We start from the raw sequence: 27,097 nt of genomic DNA, 5'->3' as shown, positions 1-27,097 counted from the left end.
TCTACCAGCCCCCAGCTCAACTGATACCACAGCATGGACCCCATCCCTCACTGATAAAGGGGGATCCCTTCTCCCCATTGACATAAGCAGGCAAGACTCCACTACCAGGTCAGCTGGACGGGTGGCTGTCGCACGAGAATCTGGTCGCACCACACGGCGGAGGGATTCGAACACGCCACCCCCCAGCCTCGCGGCTCGCGCCCGGACGCCACACGGTGACCTCTTTCCGACCTGAGCGCGCCTGCGCCACACCCCTTCCTGGACGTGGCGTCTGGGAACGCCCTGACGCACCTCCGCCGGCGCGGAACGCCACGTCCAGGTTGGCCGAGCTGCTGAGCCAATGGGCTCCCGGCGCGCGTGCGCTGCTGTCCCCTGGCCGGGTCCGCGTCGGGGGCTGAGGCGGAGGGAGGGGGGAAGATGGCGGCGCCCGTCCTGCTGCGAGTGTCGGTGCCGCGCTGGGAGCGGGTGGCCCGCTACGCGGTGTGCGCGGCCGGCATCCTGCTCTCTCTCTACGCCTGCCACCTGGAGCGGGAGAAGGGCCGGGACCTCCACTATCGGGCCCTGTGCGACTTCAGCGAGCGGGTCCGCTGCTCCGCCGCCATCGCCTCCCGGTGAGGGGGCTGTCGCCGGGGGCTGCGGCAGGCGCCAGAGACGGGGGCCGGGGCCGGGTAGGGAGCCGAGAGGACGGGGCCGCCCGGGGAGGTGGGAAAGCCCGGCGCCGGGGGCCAGGAGTGGGCGGGACAGGAGGGCGGGGTGGACTCGGGGGTGACAGGTATTGGGGTGGGGGGTTGGCTTCTGGGTGGTGGGTGGAGGAGGCCGGTGGGCGACGTGGAGAATCTAGGTCTGGCGCTTCTCCAGCTGAGGGGTAATGGGAAGAAACTCCCCACCCCCCCCAGCAAGCTCCCCTCCCCGGTGAAGCGGGTACCGGGGTGCGTTTCCTCTTCCCCAAGGGCAAAGGGGGGAGGAGAGGGAGGCTCCATCACTGCCTCCCTTAGCCTCTCACGGGGGGCTGCAGGACTCGGAGATTTCATGGCTCGGGACGAATTGTAAAGGGGTGTTGTCGTCAGGGTCTCCTCGAGGATGGAGGATTCTGACCTAAAGAGACGTGGGATTATTTCGCTTTGCCAGATTGTGATCTTCATTTCAATTGCTTCTGCTGGGTACAGCCTTGGGGAAATGGTAATCTTGCCATTATGGACTTGTGATAAATGAGGGGTGGATTCCGGGCTGATAGAAAGCGGCTGTTGTGTCATGTATTGAGGGAATGAGGTAGGAATTGCTCTTCTGTGTGTCTTTTGTTGGGTGCGAGGAGGGTTTGAGGATTAAGTACATGCCATTTGTGTTTTGTCATCCACAGTGATTAGGGTGACAGGCATTTTTTGGTAAAACGTGGTTCATCAAAATTAAATGGTGTAAATAATCAGTGTTTGAGGAAAATATTTAAGATATTGGTTGTTTAGGTTGTTTAATTTTAACATAAACAGTTGAAGTGCTTTTTCAGTAAATGTTGTTTTACCCCATAGTGCATATGAGTGTCTGTCTGATGCATTTAAAAATGCTTAATGTTTAATGCTAAGGGTAAGACTTAATTTACTTCAGTACTGAAGACTCCATTCCAAATTTGGATTTTTCTTAATATTGTAGGATGAGCTTCTCTATTTAAGTATCAGTAATAAAATTAAATGGATAGCTACTCTCCATTTTTACAGGTATTTTAGGAGATTAATAGAATATAAATTTTATATGGTACTAATCTGACTTCCATTGGCAAGCAGCTAAGTTATTTAATCATAAATGGTGTGGAGAATGTATGTATCCCTTATTTTTACACACTAATAGTGCTGTAACTTTGCCATTCACTGTTCAAACTATAATAAACTTACAAATGTGGTTAAGTGCATATAGCTTTCCACAATTTTTTTTAAAGAAAAATTAATAGGAATTATTTTTTAGTCTAAGAAACAAGAGGATTATCCAAAGACAGCATTCACTTGTAGATTAGAAATCTTTCTCTCTATTGTTTAACAAGTTGTAGAGCTGGAGGGATTTGGTCCTTGAACAAACATATATTCTCTAAACAACTTGCTTATATTTTTGAAAAGTTTTGTGTTTTTTTGTTGATGCTTTTGCGATAACGTGTTCATGATTATTTATTCAAACACCTAAGGCTTAAATTCAGTGAGAATTGCAGAAATGGCTTTTTTTCTATTTAACTCAAATATTTTAGCAGTCAAAATACTTATATTAGGCAATTATCATATTGTCATATCAGGATTTAATCATAGGAAGAATAATCCTGTAATAAATGAAAGAGTACATGGGACTTGCTTTCTAATTTAGTCTAACTATAACTTAGTACTTACTCTTAAAACTAATTTTATTGTGATTGAAACCAACATTGCAACATACTGTGTTGAGAAGTTTATGTACCAATCTCTGAAAGGAATTTTGTTGGGTCTGGGTGGGGACTTCATTTTTGCTTTTCTGCTAGTCATCAGATTAATCTTCAGCCAAGAAAAGACTTGAGAATTGGCCCTCTCTCTTTGAGAAATAACTTAAAATCTTAGTCTTCTCTCTTTAGATTAAGATGGTCAAACAACTTGAGCAATTACATTAAACTGTTATTAGGCCACTTATGTTAAGCTATTCAAACATCATTAACAATATAATTGTTACCGAAGCTGTAACAAAAAATCAAAAGTCTGGTCCTGTGTGTTTTGGCTGAGTGGGGCAACCGTCACAATAATCAATTTTTCCAACCTTTGGACCAGAAGTCAGTGGGACTACAGTAGTCCTAAGTAACATTTTCAAGATTAGACCATAGGGTTTTACACCCCTTTCTTTAATTTCTGTACTTAAAATGCTGCGCATATATAAGGTCTCAAGTTTCAAGTAAGTAAATAATGAGGTACAGTCTTGTGATTAATTTTTACAAAATATTTGAATATGCAAAAGTGCTCTAACTTTTTAAGGAATTTTTAATGGCTCATTAGTATTTGGCAGGTTTCAGAGTATTTGAGTAATTAGAGCACTTACTAAGGGCACGTCTTCACTATCAATGTTAAAAAGCTCTCCCAGCACTGTAAAAAAACCCACCTCCATGAGGGGAATAGCTGCCAGCGCTGCTGCACCGTCTACACTGGCACTTTACAGTAGTGAAACTTGCAGCACTCAGGAGGGTGTTTTTTCACACCCCATAGTGAGAAAGTTGCAGCACTGTAAAGTGCCAGTGTAAACAAGCCCTAATATACTACTACAATCTGAGTGTTGGGTTCCTGTGATGTACAAGGATGTGCAAGGACCAAAGAAGTAACTCAAGACAGGTGGAGCAGTCATGCAAAGGGTGTCTGTGGAACAGGTGATATTAAGCATGCAAGTTATCTTTATTTCAAACTATATTAGGAGAAGAACGCGCTTTCAGCAAATGATAATATTTCCAATACATAAGTGAGAGGATTATCTGTGGCAGGGGAGCTGTGCATTTTTGTTGAAAGAATAGTCACTCTTAAAACACCGCCAAATGGAGATTTTTCTTTTTACGCTGTTTCTTGCCTTTCACTGTATTTCAGTTAAATAGTTTGACACCTCCAGCAATAGCACTGTTTCATTGGAACTTAAATTCCAGTTACAGTTGGCAGAGACAGTGAAGGCTCAAATTATGGTGTTCCAGCATTTTCAGGTATGCTAGTAATTTTAGTGTTAATTTATTATTCTGATCCGCTATTTAAATTCACAGTATAACAGCAAATAGATTAGTTAGTCGTCTGTCTTCAACTGAAAGACCAGTCTTTAATTTGTTAGTGTTGTGCAACAGTATTCTTCCTTAAGCTAGATTTGTGACTGAAATTTGAATGGGATCTGATGGTTTGTAGATGAATCCCCTTGGGTCAATATCTTTTCTTAAAGTGTTTGTTCAAGTGGTGGATTGAATAAAAACATTCAGTTGATGTGTTTAGATTAAAAGTAAATGTGTAATTTAGCTTGTCTATAAATTTATTTATTCTGCTTTGATCTGGTCAGTTTGGGGATTAATTTTTGGTCTTCAGGGAAGATATTTTTTCTATTAATAAACTGTTAGCATTTCACAAGTCACTCAAAAGATGAATCAGGTATTGACTCAGCATTGAAAAGGGAAATAATTAATGTAGGCTACTATTAATGGGGAGAGGCCTGGAAAACCATGTATCTGAAAATTAATTCATCATGAAGAATTAATCAGAGAAATCTAGCTCCTCACTTTTATATGTGAAATATAAGCTTTCTATTGAGTTTATTTCAAGCTGGTATCAGGCCACTCTAAAATGACAGTTTGCTCAACATTGCAAGACCACTTTCTTAAATATTCCTCTAATTATAAGAATGAACTATTGTATACTTGAATATAAATTTTATTTTGCTATACATGGCAAACTATAAAGAGGGCCTGATTTTATAATTAACACACTTTATACTCAAATAAGGAAGTAGAATGTTTATATTTAACTGAAACAATTTACTTTGTGAGTTACAAATAACTTCTTAAAATTTAGTATTTGATGGCAAATTATACTTTAATATGATTACAGAGTACAAGAAATCTATCCTTTATATCTCTTGCATGCTATGGAGTAACTTTTCTTTCTACCATTTTATCTTCCTTTTGGAGATGGAATGCTCTCCATCTATTTGTGTTGACACTTCAGTAACATGGGAAGCCTTGGGAGACTTCCAAATATAACTGAGTCCCCGAGGGAGTTCACAAGCGAAAGTTAGCAAGAACACTGTAAGCTCATGTTACTGCATCTGAGAAAAATGTTAGGAACTAAGGAAACATTCAAAATCTTCACTTGGCAATTACAGTAATGTTTTTAATAACTTAATTCTTTTATGTGTAAGAATAATTGTAAATAGCTGGTAAAATTTTAATTACAATGAAATCTGTTAAAGGCAATCATGAAAGGAACTGATAGCTGTTATTTACAGCAGGCTAGACTATTCCAGAGTAGCTTCAAAAAAAACCCAGAATGAAACATGCAAGGTTGTTTGTGATACTTTATTTTTAAAAAGTTAAATTTAAATTTTAAATCCTCTCATCTAAAGGCTTGGGGTTTTTTTTGTTTTTTTTTCCCCTACTTTGTCCCTTGCATACTGCAGTGGACTGTTTTAGGTCTTCAGATATGTTTCCGCCTCCTGGCTATCTTCCAGGTTGATCTTTAAATGTCTTATGGAGTGGGGCATGTCAGCGTATGACTATTAATGTGTAGCCCCTAACCCAATGTGTGTTAACATGTTGGTGGCAACTCTGAGACAGATTTCTGGTGGCTAGTGTGAGTGACCATTGGGGCAGGTTTAATTTTACATCTTGAACAATATCTGCAGCCTTCACCGAGTGGCTGAATGTGGAGGGTTTGGAAATAGTCAATATTGATCTAGTTGGGCACATTCAGTTTATCAAGTAAGTCCTAGAATAAAGATAAGTCCAATAGCTCTTAAGAGTGGACATTGACTTGGGTGCGACTCTTCGAACAATCTACTTCAGGAACTCTATCTTCAAGGTATTACCAAGTGTGGAAGGACGTCAGCTATCAACCCTTCTAAGATGACTATGCTGAAAAACATTTGGTGGCTGTATGTATATCTCATGCAAGAAATACATTTGGATAGTCAAATTTAAAAAGTCATTAATTTATAAACACGCTCTAGAAAATTTTGCTGTTTTTGTGGATGAGTCTTTGCAGTTCTCCAGTTGTTTCATGTGGAGTTCCTGAGCATTGCTGTGTAACCACTAATGTTTTTCTTTGTACAATGGCATCTGTTTACTAGTTTATCAAATACAATTAATAAATAGTGTTTAGAGCTTGTCTAACTATGCCAGATATTTATAGAAGTATAACTTTTTTATTTAAAGTGGTACAACCCCCCTATTTTGGACATTTGATACTGGTATTAAAATGTTATACCAGTATTGTTTATTCCCATGCAGGAAGAGGAAAAAGATATACAGCCCAGTGTGACCACATCCATACTAGAACTTTTACCAGTATAACTACTTTGGTGGTGGTGTTTTTTTAAAATCACACCCCTATTCAAAATTCTTATACTGGTACAGCTTTTAAGAATAGACCAGGCCTTAGATATAATCAAGGTCAAGTTCACAAGAACCACCCCTAAACCATATCTAAACCATGGGACATAGATCAAAGCTTCTTTGACTTCACACCTAACCTGCTGTTTATATTACAGGTTCCTATTCAGTTCTGTTGTGGGGCAGTTCCTGTAAACTTGATGTCTGTCAAGTTTGATTCCAAGTTAAGAACATTTTATAGCAGTTATCTTTCTCTTTAATGGTAAGTCCACTGACATCAGCACTTTTATATTGCTGTAGTTTCAAGAGAATATTCTAATATTTTTAACCCTGACTACTGCAATTATTAGTGACTGAGGTGTAAGGTTAGCAACCATAATGGCAATCTGGGGTAGAAAGCAAAATACCCTGTGAGCCATTCTTTGGAACTGTCTTAGCAAACAGCATTTATTTTAAATTTTACTGGTCGTTTTGATTAGTATTATTCATTCTTCAGTATTGAGGCACCAATACAGATTCCTTATTGGTTTGTCTTTTGTGACTTCAACCACACTGAGTGCAAGCTAGTATTTTTGTTGGCTTTTGTTGACTCAGTGCAGCAAAAAATAAAGTTTAAGTAGTAGATCTTTCTTGAAGGTCAGGAGTGTGTGGACATTCCTATAGTATTTAAGCTACCTTGGTAGGTATGTTGTATGGAAACACAGATCCATCAGGGTTGACCCTAAAATGTCTTCCAGGGGGTTTAACTTGGCTTCTGTAGTTCACATTGAACAGGGATTTCAGATTGTTGGGGCATATCTACAATACAAACTTAAGTCAACCTATGTTAGGTCGACTTGCGGCTACCGCAGCAATTACTGCAGTGGGTCACGTCCACACTGCCCTTCTTCTGTCGGTGGTGCACATCCTCACCAGGAGCACTTCCACCAGTTTAAGAGGGTAGTATGGGGGCCAAGAGCCCGGGGAGCCTCAGTGCAGCTGGGCTCGGAGCAGGGAGCCCCTCATCTGCCCCAGGGTAATAGCACTCTGAGCGACTTTCTTGTCAGTTTCACAGCTCCAGCATAGAGCCCTGAAATTGAGAAGAATAACAGCAAGTAGCGGATGTAAGTAACAGGTAGTATCCACAGGGACACAGTGTTGTCCTTACTACACTGACATAAGCCCTGTGCCTCTCCTGAAGGCGGAGTTATGTCGGTGTAGTAGGGAACTTACATTAGCAGGAGCAAGGCTTGTAGTATGTACACTGACATAATTAGGTTGATGGGAACTGATGGGCAGGATCCCCTGCGAGAAAAACATGAGGGGGGAAGGAGTCCAGGAGAGCCAGCTGTATTTTAAAGAATCCTTATTGAGGTTACAGGAACAAACCATCCAGTCATGTAGAAAGAATAGTAAATATGGCAGGGGACCACCTTGGCTTAACTGTGAAATCCTTGCTGATCTTAAACACAAAAAAGAAGCTTACAGGAAGTGGAAGATTGGACAAATGACCAGGGAGGAGTATAAAAATATTACTCAGGCATGCAGGAGTGAAATCAGGAAGGCCAAATCACACTTGGAGTTGCAGCTAGCGGGGGATGTTAAGAGTAACAAGAAGGGTTTCTTCAGGTATGTTAGCAACAAGAAGAAAGTCAAGGAAAGTGTGGACCCCTTACTGAATGAGGGAGGCAACCTTGTGACAGAGGATGTGGAAAAAGCTAATGTACTCAATGCTTTTTTTTGCCTCTGTCTTCACGAACAAGGTCAGCTCCCAGACTACTGCACTGGGCAGCACAGCATGGGGAGGAGGTGACCAGCCTTCTGTGGAGAAAGAAGTGGTTCGGGACTATTTAGAAAAGCTGGACGTGCACAAGTCCATGGGGCCAGATGCGCTGCATCCAAGGGTGCTAGAGGAGTTGGCAGATGTGATTGCAGAGCCATCAGCCATTATCTTTGAAAACTCATGGCGATTGGGGGAGGTCCTGGACGTCTGGAAAAAGACTAATGTAATGCCCATCTTTAAAAAAGGGAAGAAAGAGGATCCAGGAAACTACAGGCCAGTCAGCCTCACCCCAGTCCCTGGAAAAATCATGGAGCAGGTCCTCAAGGAATCAATTCTGAAGCACTTAGAGGAGAGGAAAGTGATCAGGAACAGTCAGCATGATTCACCAAGGGCAAGACATGCCTGACTAATCTAATTGCCTTCTATGATGAGATAACTGGCTCTGTGAATGAGGGGAAAGCAGTGGACGTGTTATTCCTTGACTTTAGCAAAGCTTTTGATACGGTCTCCCACAGTATTCTTGCCAGCAAGTTAAAGAAGTATGGGCTGGATGAATGGACTATAAGGTTGATAGAAAGCTGGCTAGATCATTGGGCTCAAAGGGTAGTGATCAATGGCTCCATGTCTAGTTGGCAGCCGGTAGCAAGCGGAGTGCCCCAAGGATCAGTCCTGGGGCTGGTTTTGTTCAATATCTTCATTAATGATCTGGAGGATGGTGTGGACTGCACCCTCAGCAAGTTTGCAGATGACACTAAACAGGGAAGAGTGGTAGATGCGCTGGAGGGTAGGGATAGGATACAGAGGGACCTAGACAAATTGGAGGATTGGGCCAAAAGAAATCTGATGAGGTTCAACAAAGACAAGTGCAGAGTCCTGCACTTAGGACAGAAGAATCCCATGCATTGCTACAGACTAGGGACCGAATGACTAGGCAGCAGTTCTGCAGAAAAGGACCTAGGGGTTACAGTGGACGAGAACCTGGATATGAGTCAACAGTATGCCCTTATTGCCAAGAAGGCTAACGGCATTTTGGGCTGTATAAGTAGGGGCATTGTCAGCAGATGGAGGGATGTGATCGTTTCCCTCTATTCAACATTGGTGAGGCCTCATCTAGAGTACTGTGTCCAGTTTTGGGTCCCACACTACAAGAACGGTGTGGAAAATTGGAACGCGTCCAGCGGAGGGCAACAAAAATTATTAGGGGACTGGAAAACAAGACTTATGAGGAAAGGCTGAGGGAACTGGGATTGTTTAGTCTGCAAAAGAGAAGAATGAGGGGGGATTTGATGGCTGCTTTCAACTACCTGAAAGGGGGTTCCAAAGAGGATGGCTCTACACTGTTCTCAATGGTAGCAGATGACAGAACAAGGAGTAATGGTCTCAAGTTGCGCGGGGGAGGTTTAGGTTGGATATTATGAAAAACTTTTTCACTAGGAGGGCGGTGAAGCACTGGAGGTGTTCGGGAGGTGGTTGAATCTCCTTCCTTTGAGGTTTTTAAGGTCAGGCTTGACAAAGCCCTAGCTGGGATGATTTAGCTGGGGATTGGTCCTGCTTTGAGCAGGGGGTTGGACTAGATGACGTCCCGAGGTCCTTTCCAACCCTGATATTCTATGATTCTATGTAAGCTGCCTTACGTTGACCTAACTCTGTAGAATAGACCAGGTCTTGGTTTTGGGTTGTTCCAGAGCAAAAATACCAGGATATTTGAAAACTTTTGCAGTTATATATGGATTAATCATTTTTGTTGTATGAAAGAAGTTGTTTTGAAAGCCACTAGTATAGTTACTTTCTAAATCTTATTTTCACTGCAGAAACTTGCCATCTGCTATAGCACCTACTGTGCTATATCAAACAGTCAGCTTAGCTCCTGCCTCTTCAGGAGGTGGATTAACTACGGTGACTGGAGATCCTCTCATTGTTGGAGTGAGTATGTGCACTGAAGCACCACAGCGGCCCAGCTGCAATGGTTTAAATGTAGACATGCTCTTGCAGATGTAGCGTGCCAGGAGTTAAACCAGCAGCAGGAAAAGGGCTGCCATGTGTTCACACTGTCAGCTGCAAGTGCAGTGGTGTGGTCACATTTGCAGCACTTGGAGCAGCTTTTGGAGTGGTGCATTATGGACAGCTATCCCACAGAGTACCTCTTCCCATTCTGGTGCTGAGGCTTGTGGGAAGGAGGATGGGGGGTGCGGGGCATCATGGGTCCTGTCCCAATGCCGTGTGATGCATCGCTTCGCGTCCTGGCAGTCCCTGTGCTTCCGGCCACATTTGGAGCCATCTTTCAATGGTTTCTGTTCTGCGCGCTCTGTCTTCCCTTTTGGTCTGCGGGAATGGATCCCGAACTGCTGAGGAATATGGTCTCACCAGCACATCACGAATTGCAGTTGAGTTACTCCTTAAGCTACAAAGTGACAGTGAGGAGTCTGATGATGATGTCGACACGCTTAATGCATACGACGTGAGATTGCTTGTGGCATTCACAAACATGCTCACCGCCGTGGAACGCTGCTTTTGGGCTTGGGAAACAAGTACTGAGTGGTTGGATCACATCGTCATGCAAGTCTGGGATGAAGAGCAGTGGCTGCAGAACTTTCGGATGAGGAAAGCCACTTTTATGGGACTGTGTGCTGAGCTCGCCCCCACCCTACAGTGCAAGGACACGAGATTGAGAGCTGCCCTGTCTGTGGAGAAGCTCGTGGTGATTGCAGTCTGGAAGCTGGCTACTCCAGACAGCTACCAATCGGTCACTAACCAGTTTGGAGTGGGCAAGTCGACGGTTGGAATCGTGTTGAGGCAAGTGTGCAGGGCCATTAATCACATCCTGCTCAGAAGAACTGTGACTCTGGGTAACAATGCGGCTTCAGCCCTGGCCCTTATGCGATTTGCCTGTGTGCAGCAATGGTCCCCTCCCCTGCCTCTCACGGCACAGTGGTGCAGATATGTTAGCCTTACTCGGACAATGAGCACAGTGGCTCCGCCAAGGAACCTGTGCAGTTGGATTGCCCTGTTTCTGCATGAGACCTTCGATGAGATCACTGAGGCCAATTACTGCAATATGTGAGAGTACATCAAAGCCCTATTCCGCATCTAGGCATGCACGCAGCCCTAACCCTTGTTTCTGCAACCCTCCTCTCCCCAACAGCCCACACCCAACAACTCCCTTCTCAAAATAAAAGCCGCTTACTGGGCACTTCCTCTGCTGTTTGTTCTTCCCCAAGCACCATCTGCTGCGAATGGTTACCTTCCTCCTGGCTTGAAAACAGCTTCTGGCTGCATGCATCTATGGATGCTGGGCTGTTCTCTGGTTCTGGGCTCCCCTCCTCCTCAGCACCCTCATTCCTGCTTTCCTCCTCCTGCCTTGTTGCATTCTAGGCTGCCACGGCCTCTGAAGCATCCATGGTGCTCTTTGGAGTGGAGTTGGGGTCACCCCCAAGTATCTTGTCCAGCTCTTTGTAGAACCAGCAGGTTGTGGCGGCAGCTCTCGAGCGGTAGTTTGCCTCCCGCGTTTTGTAGTAGGCGTTAGCTCCTTCATTTTAACCCTGCACTGCACTGTGTCCCGGTCATGGCCCCTTTTTGTCATGGCCCTTGATATCTGCCTGTAAGTGTTGTAATTCCCACAGCTGGAGCGCAGCTGGGACTGGACAACTTCCTCCCCCCAAACACTGATGAGGTCTAGCACCTCGCCATTGCTCTATACTGGGGATCGCATGGAGGCATGGTCACCTGGAAAGATGCTCTGAGAGCACTCAATGCCTTGCTGAGCAAACAGGAAGGGGACTTTCAAAATTCCCAGAGAATTTAAAGGGCAGGTCTGACTGTTGGTCACCTGAGGGCAGGGCAGTATACTACAAAGTGATAACCAGAGTGCCTAGAACAGGCATTGTGGGACACTTCCTTGAGGCCAGTCAGAGTGCCTCCTGGCACTGTGCTGCTCCAGCCGGGGCGCAGAAAGCTCTATGCTTCTCGTGGAGGTGGATGACCAGGCGTGCTCCAGCCACGGAGTCTGGGCGCTCTACATGCCTTGCCAGTGTAGACACCTCAGGAGTTGGGGCACGCAGGGATGATTTAATGCGCTCCAACTTACAAGTGTAGACAAGGCCTAAGTAACTTAGCAAAGCTTACCTAGAATGAAGAAAATTGCTGTTAAGTCTTAGGTTGAATAGCCAGCAGTGTCTGCTATAAAATTGGCATCTGCATGTGAATCTGCTATAGATCTAAAAGCTGAAATACGTGAGATTGTAGTCTAGCTGCTGCTGCTATTATTATTATTATTGTATTAGGGCTGTTGATTAATTGCAGTTAACTCAACACGATTAACTCAAAAAAAGTAATTGCAATTAAAAAAATTAATCGCTATTAATCACATTTTTAATTGCACTGTTAAACAATAAAATACCGATTGAAATTTATTAAATATTTTTGGATGTTTTTTGTACATTTCCAAATATATTGATTTCAGTTACAACACAATACAAAGTGTACAGTGCTCACTTTATATTATTATTTCTGATTACAAATATTTGTACTGTAAAAAAAGAAAAACGTATTTTTTCAATATGCCTGTAGTGCAATCTCCTAATTGTGAAAGCGCAACTTACAAATGTAGATTTTTTTTTTTGGTTCCGTAACTGCACTCAAAAACAAAACAATGCAAAACTTTAGAGCCTACAAGTCCTCTCAGTCCTACTTCTTGTTCAGCCAATCAAATTGCTCAGAAAAACAAGTCTGTTTACATTTTCAGGAGATAATGCTGTCCACGTCTTGTTCACAATCTCACCAAAAAGTGAGAACAGGCGTTTGCTTGGCACTTTTGTAGCCGACATTGTAAGGTATTTACATGCCAGATATGCTAAATATTTGTATGTCCCTTCATACTTCCGCCACCATTTCAGAGGACATGCTTCCATGCTGATGATGCTCATTAAAAATACAATGCATTAATTAAATTTGTGACTGAACTCCTTGGGAGAGAATTGTATGTCTTCAGCTCTATTTTACCCGCATTCAACCATATATGTCATGTTCTAGCAGTCTCGGATGATGGCCCAGCACGTTACTCATTTTAAGAACATTTTCGCTGCAGATTTGGCAAAACGCAAAGAAAGTACCCATGTGAGATTTCTAAAGATAGCTACAGCACTTGATCCAAGGTTTAAGAATCTGAAGTGCCTTCCAAAATTTGAGAGGGACAGGCTGTGGAGCATGCTTTCAGAAGTCTTAAAAGAGCAACACTCCAATGTGGAAACACAGAACCCAAACCTCCAAAAAAGAAAATCAACCTTCTGCTGGTGGCATCTGATTCAGGTAATGAAAATGAACATGCGTTGGTCCACACTGCTTTGGATTGTTAACAAGCAGAACCCATCATCAGCATGGACAAATGTCCTCTGGAATGGTGGTTGAAGCATGAAGGGACATATGAATCTTTAGTGCATCTGGCACGTAAATATCTTGTGGCACCGGCTACAACAGTGCCATGAGAACACCTGTTCTCACTTTCAGGTGATGTGAACAAGAAGCGGGCAGCATTATCTCCTGCAAATGTAAACAAACTTGTTTGTCTGAGCGATTGTCTGAACAAGATATAGGACTGTATGGACTTGTAGGCTCTAAAGTTTTACGTTGTTTTGTTTTTGAATGCAGTTATTTTTTTGTTCATAAACCTACATTTGTAAATTCAACTTTCAGAGATTGCATTACAGTACTTGTATTAGGTGAATTGAAAAACTATTTCTTTTGTTTTTTACAGTGCAAATGTAAATAAAAAATAAATATAAAGTGAACATTGTATACTTTGTGTTCTGTGTTGTAATTGAAATCAATATATTTGAAAATGTAGAAAACATCCAAAAATATTTAAATAAATGGTATTTTATTGTTTAACAGTGTGATTAATCGATTAATTTTTTAATCGTGTGATTAATCATGATTCATTTTTTTAATCACTTGATAGCCCTAATTATCATTTCTTATGTGAAGTGTAAAAGGTATATAGAATAAAATATCTTCGTTCTTAAGTATACTAATATTTAAAATCAATCATGAAAGTAAATGTCTGAAATGTATTTTTGAGCACTGTTGGCAAGGTTACAAACTGGAACTTTGACTCTATTCTTTGTTGGCTTTTAAAGAGCTTCAGTTAAGACTGGCAGAGTGACCCAAGTGACCTTATAGCTGTGAACTGGGCTTAATCCAAAGTCTCTAGCGGAGTTGTGCAAAAGCTGCAACCAAGGTTCTTATCCTTGCTACATATTAACGCACATTCTAGGTCCTTTAATCAAAAGCTGATGTAAAGATCAAAGGTGCACCCCATGAGTTCAGGCCAGCTTTATTGACCTTATTAGAACTTATATTCCAAATTGAATCTGGGTATGTAGTCATCTGGATGCTAGTCATTTGATTCCTGGCCATCAATTTTAAGGGTGGTGGGTTGTTTGTTTTTTGTTCGGTTTTATTGCACTTAACAAGCTCGGAATTACATTCATTCTCCGTTTGAGACACTGATAGCTGTTGCCAGCTCCTAAACCAGTATTAAACATGTAAGCTGTTTGTTTAGTCACTTGTAAAGAACCTTGCGATGCATAATAGCAAAGATGCTACTTTTAGCTGCCTTTGCTAACTTAGAATGGAGTAGCCAGTTCTTCAAGTGCACTCCTTTGGATCTTGCATAATGACAGGTTTCAGAGTAGCAGCCGTGTTAGTCTGTATCTGCAAAAAGAAAAGGAGGACTTGTGGCACCTTAGAGACTAACACATTTATTTGAGCATAAGCTTTCTTGAGCTACAGCTCACTTCATCGGATGCATCGGACTATCCTTGCAAGGGCTGTATACATTCTACATAGCCGGTGCCGGGGCAGTGCAACACGTGTGGGCACACAAAAGGTGCCTTCTTTACATGACTCATCTTGTCATAAGGAAACTCTGTACTGGCTGTTTTGCCAACACAACAGCTGCCCCCCACCCCCAGGCCCAAAATAAGGAAAACAACTCCCCAAAGTGAGAGGAGGAGGAGGAGAGGAAAGGAGAGGGGGAAAGAAGGGAACTGGAAAAGGGGAGTAAACAGTGGGATTGAAACAAGAGGGGATGAATGGAAGGAGAGGCCAGACAACAGGAAAGGACCAATAAAGGAAAGAGAGAGATCCTAAATGCGTATAGAGGAAATGGAAAGAAGAAAGAACAAAGTAACAAGGAAATAGACTTGTGGCACCTTAGACTAACAAATTTATTAGAGCATAAGCTTTCGTGAGCTACAGCTCACTTCATCGCATGCATTCAGTGGAAAATACAGTGGGGAGATTTATATACACAGAGAACATGAAACAATGGGTGTTACCATACAGACTTTAACAAGAGTGATCAGGTAAGGTGAGCTATTTACCAGCAGGAGAGCGGGTGCGGGGACTTTTGTAGTGATAATCAAGGTGGGCCATTTCCAGGAGTTGACAAGAACATCTGAGGAACAGTGTGTGTGTGTGGGGGGGAATAACATGGGGAAAGAATTTTACTTTGTGTAATGACCCATCCACTCCCAGTCTTTATTCAAGCCTAAGTTAATTGTATCCAGTTTGCAAATTAATTCCAATTCAGAACTCTTTTGTTGAAGTCTGTTTTTGAAGCTTTTTTGTGGAAGAATTGCCACTTTTAGGTCTGTAATCGAGTGACCAGAGAGATTGAAGTGTTCTCCGATTGGTTTTTGAATGTTATAATTCTTGATGTCTGATTTGTATCCATTTATTCAACTGCTGGAAATGGCCCACCTTGATTATCACCAGAAAAGGTCCCTCCACCCCCCTGCCTGCTCTCCTGCTGGTAATAGCTCACCTTACCTGATCACTCTCATTACAGTGTGTATGGTAACACCCATTGTTTCATGTTCTCTGTGTATATAAATCTCCCCACTGTATTTTCGACTGAATGCATCCGATGAAGTGAGCTGTAGCTCATGAAAGCTTATGCTCAAGTCCTCCTTTCCTTTGGATGTGGTGTTCTTGAACATGAGTGAAATTCATAGCTGATCAGAGCTAATGATTAACAGTTTCTAAAGTTTTCGTTGAGCATTCATCATGGATGGACAGAATGACACATCAGTGCCACGGTGTAACAAGAGGAAGACAAGGGTCAAATATAGGTAATTGCATATATTTATAGTAAAACATTAAGAATTGGTTGCTTCTGAGCCTTTTTAAATGCCACAAGTCAAAATTGTCAAACCCTTTAGATGTTGCCTATCTTCCACTCTTTTAAAAGGGACATGTGTGAATAGAATTGTGTGCGGTATTCACAGTTCTAGTGATTCTGGTAAAGCTAGATAAACTATTCTAAATTTATTGTGTGTCAGGTTCTTTACTCTGAGGTCTTTTTTACATAAATTTTTAAGAACGCTTTCAAGTCATAAAGTTGTCTAAAACATTAAGGGTATTAGTTGCAAACAACTTAAGTAGAGCTGACAAGCTGTGATAACTTGAAGGAGGAAAAATTTGAAATGGTATTTTGAAGTTCTCTTTGAGGCAGGCAGCAGAATCTTTCCTAAAGGAAACTTTTTTAAAACTGTCTTAAAATTCATGCAAATTGCCTCTCCTCTAACTGAGTGAAACTTGCTTGTGGCATACGTACACATGCCAAGTATAGTTTTTGTGTAACACCAAATCATGCAGTACTTTTATTTTGCATTACTTTCGCAACTGAACACTTGTCCGATCCAACAGTTACAAATCAATAAAGGGAAGGAATTGGTGATCTTGAGTGGTACATTTTCTTATGTTTTTTGAGTTTATTGCATCAGCCAGTTCTTTATTAACTACTGTTTAATTGAATTTCCTTCTTTGTTTATTGTGAACTTTGCTATAACCTGAATAGGGAGTTTACAGCAGCATGTAAAACGGTAGCATTTTATAAGCTGAAAATCGTTGGCCCTGAAGAACCTTTGAGCAGTTAAGCCAACAAACTAGCACTGTTCAATAAAGTAAGACTGGAATTCTAGTTCAAAATGATTCCTTAATCCAAAGCAATAGAGCCGATGTGTGGCACGGATTGCATGGGAATTGGTAATTAGTAGAACAGTTACTGCCATTGAGGAGGGCACCCAGTTTCTGAGGTCTGTCAGAGCCAAGTCTGTTGAATCTCTCAGACAAGTCGATAACAAATTGCTTCTTCACAGTTGCAGCAAACTATCTCTTCCAAAAACCTTCACTGGCTACAGAATGGAAACTAGAATACTACAGAAATTTGAACTTTTCATGTAAACCATGTTGGAATTTCCAAAGATATTGAAAATAAAATTAAATCGCATAGGGAAGGAATCAGAATCATCATCCCCAAGACTGTTAAAATCTCCAGTTTGTAAAGACCTCTTTAGCAAAGCCATAATCTGCTCCTCCCATGTAAATAAGCTCCAAAAGATCTTAGAGCATACAATATTTCACAATGATTCAAATCTGTGGAGGATTGCACAGGTGGTGGATGTGGTCCAATCTGGGAAATGGTTCTGGGAAAAGCTTGGCATAAACCTAAACAAACAGCAACTCTGCGTTTGGAAGAGTGGCCTTCTTGGGACAATGCAGAAGAACAGTTTTGCTAATGGAAAGATTCTGAAGTCAGCCCTATAATGAGGGGCTCACTAAATTTAGCCATCTGTATGTAGCTGTAAAAAGATCAGGATGGTAGAGGTGTCTGCAACATGGAATAGTTCATTATATATTTTGTTGGCCTTGTTGCAGCTTTAAAAGCTTGAAGTGTTAAGTGTCGGTGCAGCTGTTCTGCTGTAGTGTAGACATAGCAAAAGAGAAAAGCAAGTAAACTTTTCTCACCAAATGGAAGATGCAAGAAGTTTAGAGTCCCATTTTGATTTTGAAAAAAGCATACTTTATGTATGCATTTTGTGCACTTTCTCTATGGAAAGGGCTGTCATCTTGTGCAGTACTGCATAGCCATCCATTAGACTTTGGATGATGTTTGAGCTATGTATGCAAGCCATCTCACTTATTAAAATAATGCAAGTTTTAATGCAGATGGAACACTACACAGTCAGCAGTAGAGGCTGCCTCCATCAGGACACAGGAAAGGGTTAGCAACCTGCCATAGACAAATTAATAAACGATATGCTCATATTGATCCCAAAAGCCACTGCCCCAATTGCATAGGACCTTCTCTTGCCGAGGTACGTCAACTGAATTGCCAAAAACTGTTATGCTACTACTATTCACTAAATGCTACTACTATTCACTGCACCAGAGAGCTAATGATCTACAAGAGACTTTCCAAAAAATTTTAGAATATGATCACACACTCGGTATACTAAATGCAAATGCAATAAAAACTCTGAAATGGGATTTTCTTTGTACTTCCTAATTGAGATGACCAAATGATGCAGAGAAGTTACATGCTTGCCCAAACTTGAAGGAAACCAGGTTTGTACTATTACAGTAGAGAAAAAGGTTTGAGAAGCTACTTGTAAACAAAAGTTGCACATGGTTGTAAATATAAGTATGTGTTATTAACATGTCTGCTTGGTGCTACTCTGGCATACTTCCTCTGTTTGATACCTACTAGATGCATGGAAACTTTGACTGTTTGTATCAGTACTTGTAATAAGTTAATGAGAGCTAGTCCATAACTTAGAGAATGACACAGCCAAGTTACTTCTTTTCTGGAAGTAGTCCATGCTTCTGGGACCATGAAGACCCTACTTGAGTTTAGTGTACTGCCTTTCCAACCCTTACAAGTCCTGGAAGATGAGGGCTAAGAAACCCAAATCTGGTTCTGAGTCTGGTAGCCTTGTAATTTGCATGCTCTTTATCATGAATATTTACTTCAGTTTAAATTTTGATCACCTGAGAAGCAGTCAAACAAGCTGGAGATAGAAAAGTTTAGTGCTGAGGAGGGACATTACCATGAACTCTAGAGGTGACACCTGTGAGAAGTACTGGATCAGAAGCACTGGAGCTCCACCCAGGAATTTTATAAAGAAATTAAATGCTGCCAACTCACAAACAGATTAAATATCAGCAATAATAAATTGCCTGTTAGTAAGCCATTTGAGACAGAGACGGAAAGGAACCAAGTACAAGAGAATTTCACATGTTTTCACTCCTTACACAGATTTGTGGTGTGAAACTGCGTGCCACTGATTAGGCGAGTGTGGTAACAATGGGAATCTGCTGCAGGATTTCCAGTCTTTGAACTCTGTCACACTTAATTTTGTAGTGTAGACGTATCCTAAGTCAACTTAAGTTGACGTACAGCCACAGCAGTAATTAAAGCGGTGTTTCATGTCCACACTAATGCTCCTTCTGTGCACCCTCACCAAGAGTGCTTCCACTGCCTTAACCCCCAGCCCAGGGCTGACAGTTGCAGGCCCCCTCATCCTGGGGCTGACAGCCAACAGGCAACGTAAGTAACTCAGTGTCTATCCTAAAAACATCGACCTAAGTGCTACCTCTTTCGTGGAGGTGGAGTTAAATCAATGTAGTGGGTGATTTACGTCTTTGGGAGCTACATTTTAGTGTAGACGCTTACATAGGTCTACGTAAGGCAGCTTATGTTGACCTAACTCTGTAGTGTAGACCTGGCCTTACACAAATTAGTAAAGTTAAACCTGTGTATAAGTGTTTGCAGGATTGGGGTCAAAGTAGGTAAGAGCATAATACCTAGGACTGAAGGTCCACTTGCTATAGGAAGCTTTCCACCAGTGGATAGGGTCATAAACTTTAATTTTTGCCTAGTATAAGATTTAATTTAAAAAACCCAACTCTTCTGCTCACACTTGGCTTATTGAGGAAACCAGGTATTTTGCGATTTTTTTAACACTGGAAGAACAATTTGTTTAAGCAATATGGGTTTTCATATTTATACTTAAATTTCATTTCTCATACATTCATTTTGAGGTTTAGGAGAACATGGATTCATGTAGCATTTCCAAGGAACACACTCATATTGGAACAAATTAGTGTGCTTTTAATACAGTTGACTGTCTAGTCAGACTCTATCTAGGAATTGGTGTGTAATTCTCTCTACAGTGTTTGGAGGAGATGGATGAGGCGGCTGGTGGGCATAGTAGTTCAACCAATGAGCCCACTTTTCCGAAGTGGCTGATTTGCTTTAACTATGTCTGATCTGAGGATGTTTTGAAAATGTTGCTCATAGAAGCGTACCTGATTTGAAAGTGTTTGGAGATGAAAAGCACTAAATCATCCTCATCGGGGCTGTTAAAGTGTGGGGAAGTCAGACGTAGGGAAACTTTGGCTTGATAGTTGGAGAAAATGCAGGTGACATCTAACTTATAAATAGTAATAGAAATCTAATGTTCTGTAATTTAACATTGCTTCAGTATTCAAGTTACTTTGCTTATCTCCTCTTTCAGTTGTCACTTTTAAAAAATTATCCTTACTTTGCTCTGGCCACTAATATTTCTTGACGTGTTCGGTCTTAGAGAGAAGGAACCATCTATTCCTAGCACAAATACACGATTGTTGATTAGAAAATTCCTTCTTACTGTAGTTGCTATTTTGTACTATTACTTTTATAACTTTATCATTTATAAAATTGAAGCCTGCCCTGTTGAGACGCTACATCAGAATCACATTCCGTATAATATTGTGGAGAGAGATTCTGCTAACGGTTTCCTCAATAAATCCTGACTTACCATTATAGCTTATAAGCATTAGCAAGATTTTCAAACTGATAACTCCTACAGAAATAAATGACTTGTTATGATGTCTTGCATTTTTTTGTGGTTATACTGGTACTGAATGTAATAAATCCCAATTTTAGCATGGATGCATGAGATAGCGTTGTATCCAGTACACCCTCATTATGACAAAGTATTTTTTTAAAGCAAAGTTTGAGCTACATATAGGGAATGCTCTAGTTGCACCAGAATATCGTCCTATGGTACTAAAGTGAAATTTGGGTTAGAAAGAAGCAGATCTCAAATCTGGGATTATTGGTGTTTGTTATTTTACAGATGGGGTCGAGGATTTGGTCTGTTGGGTTCCATCTTTGGAAAGGACAGTGCAATAAATCAGCCAAACAGTGTCTTTGGACTTGTATTTTATATACTACAAATGTTACTTGGTAAGTATTTAACTTTGTTTATGATCTAAAGTATATAACAATGTAGATGTTAATAAAACAGGACATTGATATAAACATTGCTAAACCTGGATGAAACCACGATAAATTGCACTGGTGCAAGTCACAATTTACACCAGTCTAGCTGTCCAGTCACAGTGGTAGCTCTAAAACTCCTAATAACGTCAAGAGTTACTTTGATTGTTTTTAGTATTCTTCTATATCATTAATATGAGCACTGGCACAAAGACTGCATGTGGCAAGCAGGCAAACAAGTGAGATAAGATGTGTGACTAGTAACACATGCAAACCCATATCTGCCCGGCCCTGTAATATGATCTAAAACCAATGAAAATGTTCATAGATGTAACCTCATCAACCGGTAACTTTCCCATAATTCAGGAACATGAAAGATGATGATAATACCACTCACACTGCTGATCAAAAAAGAACTGCAATACAGAACCTAGAAACTCCGCTCCAAATTGTGATTTGCAACCAGCATGGACTCATGGTATTTTAAGCAGAGCTATATGAATACAAACTCACTGAATAGAAATAGTTAAAATTTTAGTTCATAATTTTTTTGCTTAACTATGGAATGAGGGCATTAAAGTAGCAATAATAATTTTTGTCTTTTGTTGCAGGTATGACAGCAAGTGCAGTAGCAGCTCTAATCCTCATGACATCCTCCATAGTGTCAGTAGTAGGGTCACTGTACCTGGCATACATTCTGTACTTTGTGCTGAAGGAATTTTGCATTATATGCGTCATCACATATTTGCTGAACTTCATTCTCTTTATCATCAACTACAAACGACTAGTTTACTTGAATGAGGCCTGGAAACGGCAACTCCAGCCCAAACAGGAATAACACATGTTTGAACTTTTGACCGATAGTCTGAAGACCTGACTTCCATTTAAGTTTATTTTGCAGTAATTTTTTATTTTTCATATCAGACACTTTTCCCAAGAATCATAACTGATATTTTTAATAACTGTAAATTGGAAGGGGCCCTAGATAATTTCTGTGCTAATCTTCAATTTAAATATGGCTACAAAAGAAAAAGCTCTAATACAATCAAAGACAAGCTTTAACTTTACTTTGAAGAAATTTCTTAGCCACACAAAATCTAGACTCCTTGCAACTTGTAAAGTGGGTAACGCTAGAAAATATCCTGTGTATAAATTCAACTTCAGATATGATGAGATGTGATCATGCCATTTAAATATCCTAGAATAGAGGTACCATATTTAATGTTGCCATGTTTACAGTATGTGTATTACATTTTTAGCAGATGGACTTAAACATGTAGATCTGACTAAAACATGATATTGTAAATAACTAGAAATATTGGATCCATTCCTGCAGAAGTCACTGTACAGTCAATTTTGTTAGTGTAGCAACTTTAAGAATGTTCAGCTTATAGTTGATTGATTGATTGAAATAATGGAAGGAATGAGCCCATATATGAGAAGCACTAGTAGTAGTCAGTACAGAAATACAAGTGATGTTACCTTTGCTCCATCTTTTTTTCCCCTATTAATGAAAATGGAATTAAAGCTAAAACTTCAGGTATATCCAGTAATGAAATTGTAATTTAATATCTGTACCGAATGAAGACTCTTTAACATAGCCTGCAAAAAGCCACCATTGGGAAATTTAATACATGAAGGCGTGGGAGGTGGTATGTTGAAACTGGAGAAATCTCTTACATAAGATTATCTGAGTAGCACTTCTTGGAATGGCTTAATTTTCATGCAGATCTGTTTTTCATTTTAAACTGGTGTCAGACAGCCCAACACAGTGTTACCAACAACAATCTGACATTACATTGAATGCTGCAAAATAGAATTGTAATTTACAGTGGGTACCAGAGACTTACTGGGCTAGCTGAGTAATGCACTGACTGAACAGATATTTCACTGATCTTTTTCAGGATCTTTGATTTGTGTTATATTTAGAAATGAACTTTAGAACTGACACGTATTGCCCTTTCAAGGGGTCTTATCTGTTTGAGTGGGATAAGTAGGTAAACATGCTCTTGAAAATGAAACACAGTAGTGCTATCATTGCTCTTTCTAAGAACTATTTTTAAAAAGTAAACAAAATTGTAAACAGTGTGTCTACGCTCAATATATCCTGAAGTAGAATGTTGAAAGTGCCTTCTGTCTTAAATTCGTAAACCAAATATTTTGTGTGTTGAACTTGGCAGGCAGAAGCGTCCTTGCTATTTAACAAATAAACTTACAGTGTGTAGAAAAGTATTCTATGGTCCATTTTAGTTCTTAGAATGAGAAGTGGTAGCAATATGATTGGTTCCTTAAGCCAGTGTGTTAGACAGACATGTGGGGCTGATAATCTGATACTTCATTTACCCTCAAACAAGCCAAATACCGTGTTCTCTGAAACTTGGTGAATCCAGAATACATTGATTCAACAGTTTCCAGTCGCTGGTGCCATGACTTTTCTTCCCTCATGTCAGCTAGATTGAACTAGATCATTTAAAGAATACATCTTCAGATTTAGAAGCAAGTTTAGTTAATTCTACTAAATATGAGCCTACTTAAGGGACACTGTTCTTATGTGTTGTACTGTAAAATGAATTAAAAACACTAAAGGGTTGAAAATAAACTTAACTGTGTGAAAGTATGATGTATAATAGTGATAATAAATATTTAGGATGAATTCACAACAGTATTTAAATTACTGTTGAGGTAAATTTCTGATTCTTACCCTGGAAGTAGGTGGAGATTTGATTTATGGATGGAGTTCTATGGTGTGAGTAACATCTGTTACGTGTTACACTAAATAACTTGTCTCTTTTGTCTAACAGCGCTAGACAATGTCGCCATTAAATACATTTTGTATTGACTAGAGCTAAAGCTTGTCTTGATGTTTAGTTCTCTCAGATGCCTTGAACTTTGACATGAGCAACTTTAAACTGTGTACCTCAAAGCTTTACCCTCTCCTGGCTCAAGGTTTGGGGAAATACCACTGTTGAATCTGTTGTATGGATTTATTTTGATACATTCATGTGATCTGCTACACTAAGGCATCTCTTCAATGAAAGAAAAGGTGAACATGGGCTGCTTGAAATGATTAGTCACAATGCTAATATCTGAGAATAAGCAGCAGTGGAGACAAGTATAATAAGTATTATTTGGTCTAATTAATGACTTAATGCATAAAACCCCCAAAACCATCTGCTGAAAATATAGGTGTTGACTGTCTTCACTGTGTCTTTGTGCTTAACTGTGCGGGCACAGTCTGTAACTTTAAAGTTTGTTCAGCAGAATCATCTGGGGCCAGATTTGCAAAAGGCACCCGGCCTGCGGCCCCCATTTGCGTGTATATCAGGCTTGGCCTCCATAAGAGTTTGTCACGATGCTGCGTGCAAACCCTTGCAAATCTGACCCTTAATTTTAAATCCTTTTTCTTGTGTGCTTTTCTAGTGTTTACTTTATAATTCATCCTAACATGGAAATAACACTTGCTAGAAATGACCCCTTCCTCTTCTCGTGTTTCTCTTTTATGTCAGAGAAAATGCAATTTGTGTGAATAAAGGGCAAAACAATTATTCTTGGTAGACACTGCCCATACTTGACCTCTCTTCTTTATTGCTGCCAATGAGAGACAGCATTTTTCTTCCAGTAAAACAGCTCAGGTCATAATTAGTAATGTGCCAGGTATCAGACTAGTACTTAATCCATCTCTCCGCCCCTACCCCCCAACCAGAGTAAATGGCATGCCAAATGTACTAAAATATGCTAATTTGAGCTTTTTCAAATTAAAGGTAACTTCTGGTAAACTTTCATGGAAAGATTGGGGTACAAGAATAAGGCAAAATGCTACCTAGTATCCAGACTTAAAAAATAAACAAACAAAAAATCTCCATCCCAACTGTGGCTTCAGCACTCATACCATTTTGTGCTTTCTTCAAAACACAAAAGCTGTTCAAAATTTGGACTTCTACCCTTTCAGGTTTTGGAGGGTGATAAGAGGAGAGGGAAAAGAATCGAATCCCAAGACTTGCTTAGAAAGCAAACATTCCTGAAAAGGCTCCTTATTGTAAGGTATTTGCTACAAGAAGGCCGATGAAACATTTCCCACCACTTTAAGTATCAGAGGTGAGAACAAAACTCTCCATTTAGAGGAGAGAAATTTCTGTATGCTGTAGTACTTGTCTTCTACTGTACTAAGTCTCTAATAGGTCTTGATTGGTCAAAATGGATGGTTAGGTGCTTCACGAGGCAAGTGTGGCTCCTAATTTGTTTGAACTAAACTTAAATAAACAATCTGATAAAACTTGACTTTGGTTCAGCCAACATTGTTTAAACATGATCTAGACAAAACTAGTCCAAAAAAAGTGAAGTATTCTGTTACCGTAAAACTGTATTAAGCATGGCCTAAATATTAGGTATGTGTTCTGTATAGTATGTTCCATCTAATATTTATTACTAGTGCTTTAAACTCCAGAGTAAACATCCATTTAAAGTGGAGTCATTGGGCAGATGTTCCTTTTATCAAGTATGGGTTGAGATACTCTATATCAGAGGTTTAGAATACAATTTTGCTAACAGGTAAAGAAAACTAATGTAAATATATAAATGTTTATTTGTTGCACAACTTTTTTTGGTAAAAAAATAAATGTAGAAATGACCTGTGGGCGTCTTGCTGCAATCATTCTTACACTGCAGTAGTGCCGTTCAGACAAAGAGCTTGAATGAACCTGACGAGAGGCCTTTTTGGACTCAGTCAGAGCCTTAGAAACTGGTTTTAAAGCCAGCACTGTAATCTTGTTTGTAGAAATGTTCTCAGTTGTGATTTCTTTTTTCAAAAAGATGTATGTTAGCAGTAGAAGGTTGAAGCACTGAGTCCCCAGAGATACTAGTGCAGAAAATTCCTGTAGCTTCATGTATTGCTGAATGTTGTGTGCACATGGGTACGTAAAGGTTGAGCACCATTGACTTAAGGATTTACTGTTTACAGTTCTTCAAGCAACATGCAAACATATTTCTAAGTGTTATTTTACTCACTGCCTACTTTTGTTAGGTGTGAAGATCTGCTTTAACTCCACTCTGACAATGTCTCAGTATTCTAAACCTGCAGTATGTGTTCCCGTTTTTTGTTTAAATTTGCAATGAGCTGTGGAGAACTTAAGCAGGAAATGACTCTCCTTGACATGCGTGCTTACCACACAAATGGATGTTGAACCCTTAACCATCTGTCTTGTTGGAAAGTGAACAAAAGTGTAGCTTTTTCTACTGAAATTGCAAGTCCTGTGCATATTGTCGGGATCTGAGTCCTAGTTTGTAATGCATTAACCATGTCAAATTTGTCTCTGTATCTTGATGTGACAGCTGTTGGTATGTCATTCTGTCAGTGTTGAAATGGGGAAAGAAACTTTAAAAAAAAAAATTAAAGTTTAGAAATTAACAAGTTTTTAAATGACTTTCAAATGCTGGTAATGGGATTAATATGGTATTCAGTAAAGTACTGGATAACATGTGAGTGACTGCTTTTTAACATGGATAAACTTTTTTATATTCTGAGTTTTAGTTAATTAGGAAATCTGTAAAATTTAAGTAAGTATGCAATGTAAACATGACATCCTCATAGTCTGGGTTTTCTTTTGGAAACTAAAAGAAAATTGTTCTGAGTTCTGTAGTGAGTGTATCTTTCCTTTTTTATTGCTGCATGTGGTGGTTAGAATTGCCCTTGGCTTCTAATGTGTTGCTTCAAGAGTGGAAGAACACTCTGATACCATCCAAACCCAATAAATAGTGGCCACTGTTTTCTTTTCTTTATATATGGGCAGAAATTTAAGTCCCTTACATCAGGCCATAAGGAGATATTTGCATAAAGGAGAACTATAAGTGATGGTATTCTTAATCATTCTGGTCAGGGGATGGTGTGCAGAAATGGGGACACCCAGGCAGTTTAATGCATATCAATTACTATCCAAAATCTAGTAAGCAACCACTGTTCAGGAACATGGATCTGGCAAGGTGATGCTGCTGTAGGACTAGACTTACAATCTTTGTGTAAAAAGAAAAGGAGTACTTGTGGCACCTTAGAGACTAACCAATTTATTTGAGCATAAGCTTTCGTGAGCTACAGCTCACTTCATCGGATGCATACTGCTGAAGTGAGCTGTAGCTCACGAAAGCTTATGCTCAGATAAATTGGTTAGTCTCT

General features: G+C 40.3%; 1 protein-coding gene across 1 annotated transcript; it reads left to right on the top strand.

Moving 5' to 3' along the window:
• Nucleotides 1-367: 367 nt before the first annotated feature.
• Nucleotides 368-26,341, top strand: VKORC1L1 (vitamin K epoxide reductase complex subunit 1 like 1). The gene is made up of 3 exons (XM_084651053.1): nt 368-611; nt 20,789-20,898; nt 21,543-26,341. The coding sequence occupies exons 1-3, from the start codon at nt 418-420 to the stop codon at nt 21,767-21,769; spliced, it is 531 nt and encodes a 176-aa protein (XP_084507179.1). The 5' UTR covers nt 368-417; the 3' UTR covers nt 21,770-26,341.
• Nucleotides 26,342-27,097: the final 756 nt, after the last annotated feature.

This window comes from Lepidochelys olivacea (assembly GCF_965140295.1).
Source record: "Lepidochelys olivacea isolate rLepOli2 genome assembly, chromosome: 17".
In the NCBI taxonomy this organism is placed as follows: Eukaryota; Metazoa; Chordata; order Testudines; family Cheloniidae; genus Lepidochelys; species Lepidochelys olivacea.
The sequence above is the reverse complement of the archived record's forward strand: the minus strand, read 5'-3'. Positions and strand labels throughout refer to the sequence as shown.

Coding starts and splice junctions, on each gene's coding strand:
- VKORC1L1 (XM_084651053.1), top strand. CDS start 418: ATGGCGGCGCCCGTCCTGCTGCGAGTGTCGGTGCCGCGCTGGGAGCGG. Junction 612..20,788: donor TCCGCCGCCATCGCCTCCCG/GTGAGGGGGCTG, acceptor GTTATTTTACAG/ATGGGGTCGAGGATTTGGTC. Junction 20,899..21,542: donor TATACTACAAATGTTACTTG/GTAAGTATTTAA, acceptor CTTTTGTTGCAG/GTATGACAGCAAGTGCAGTA.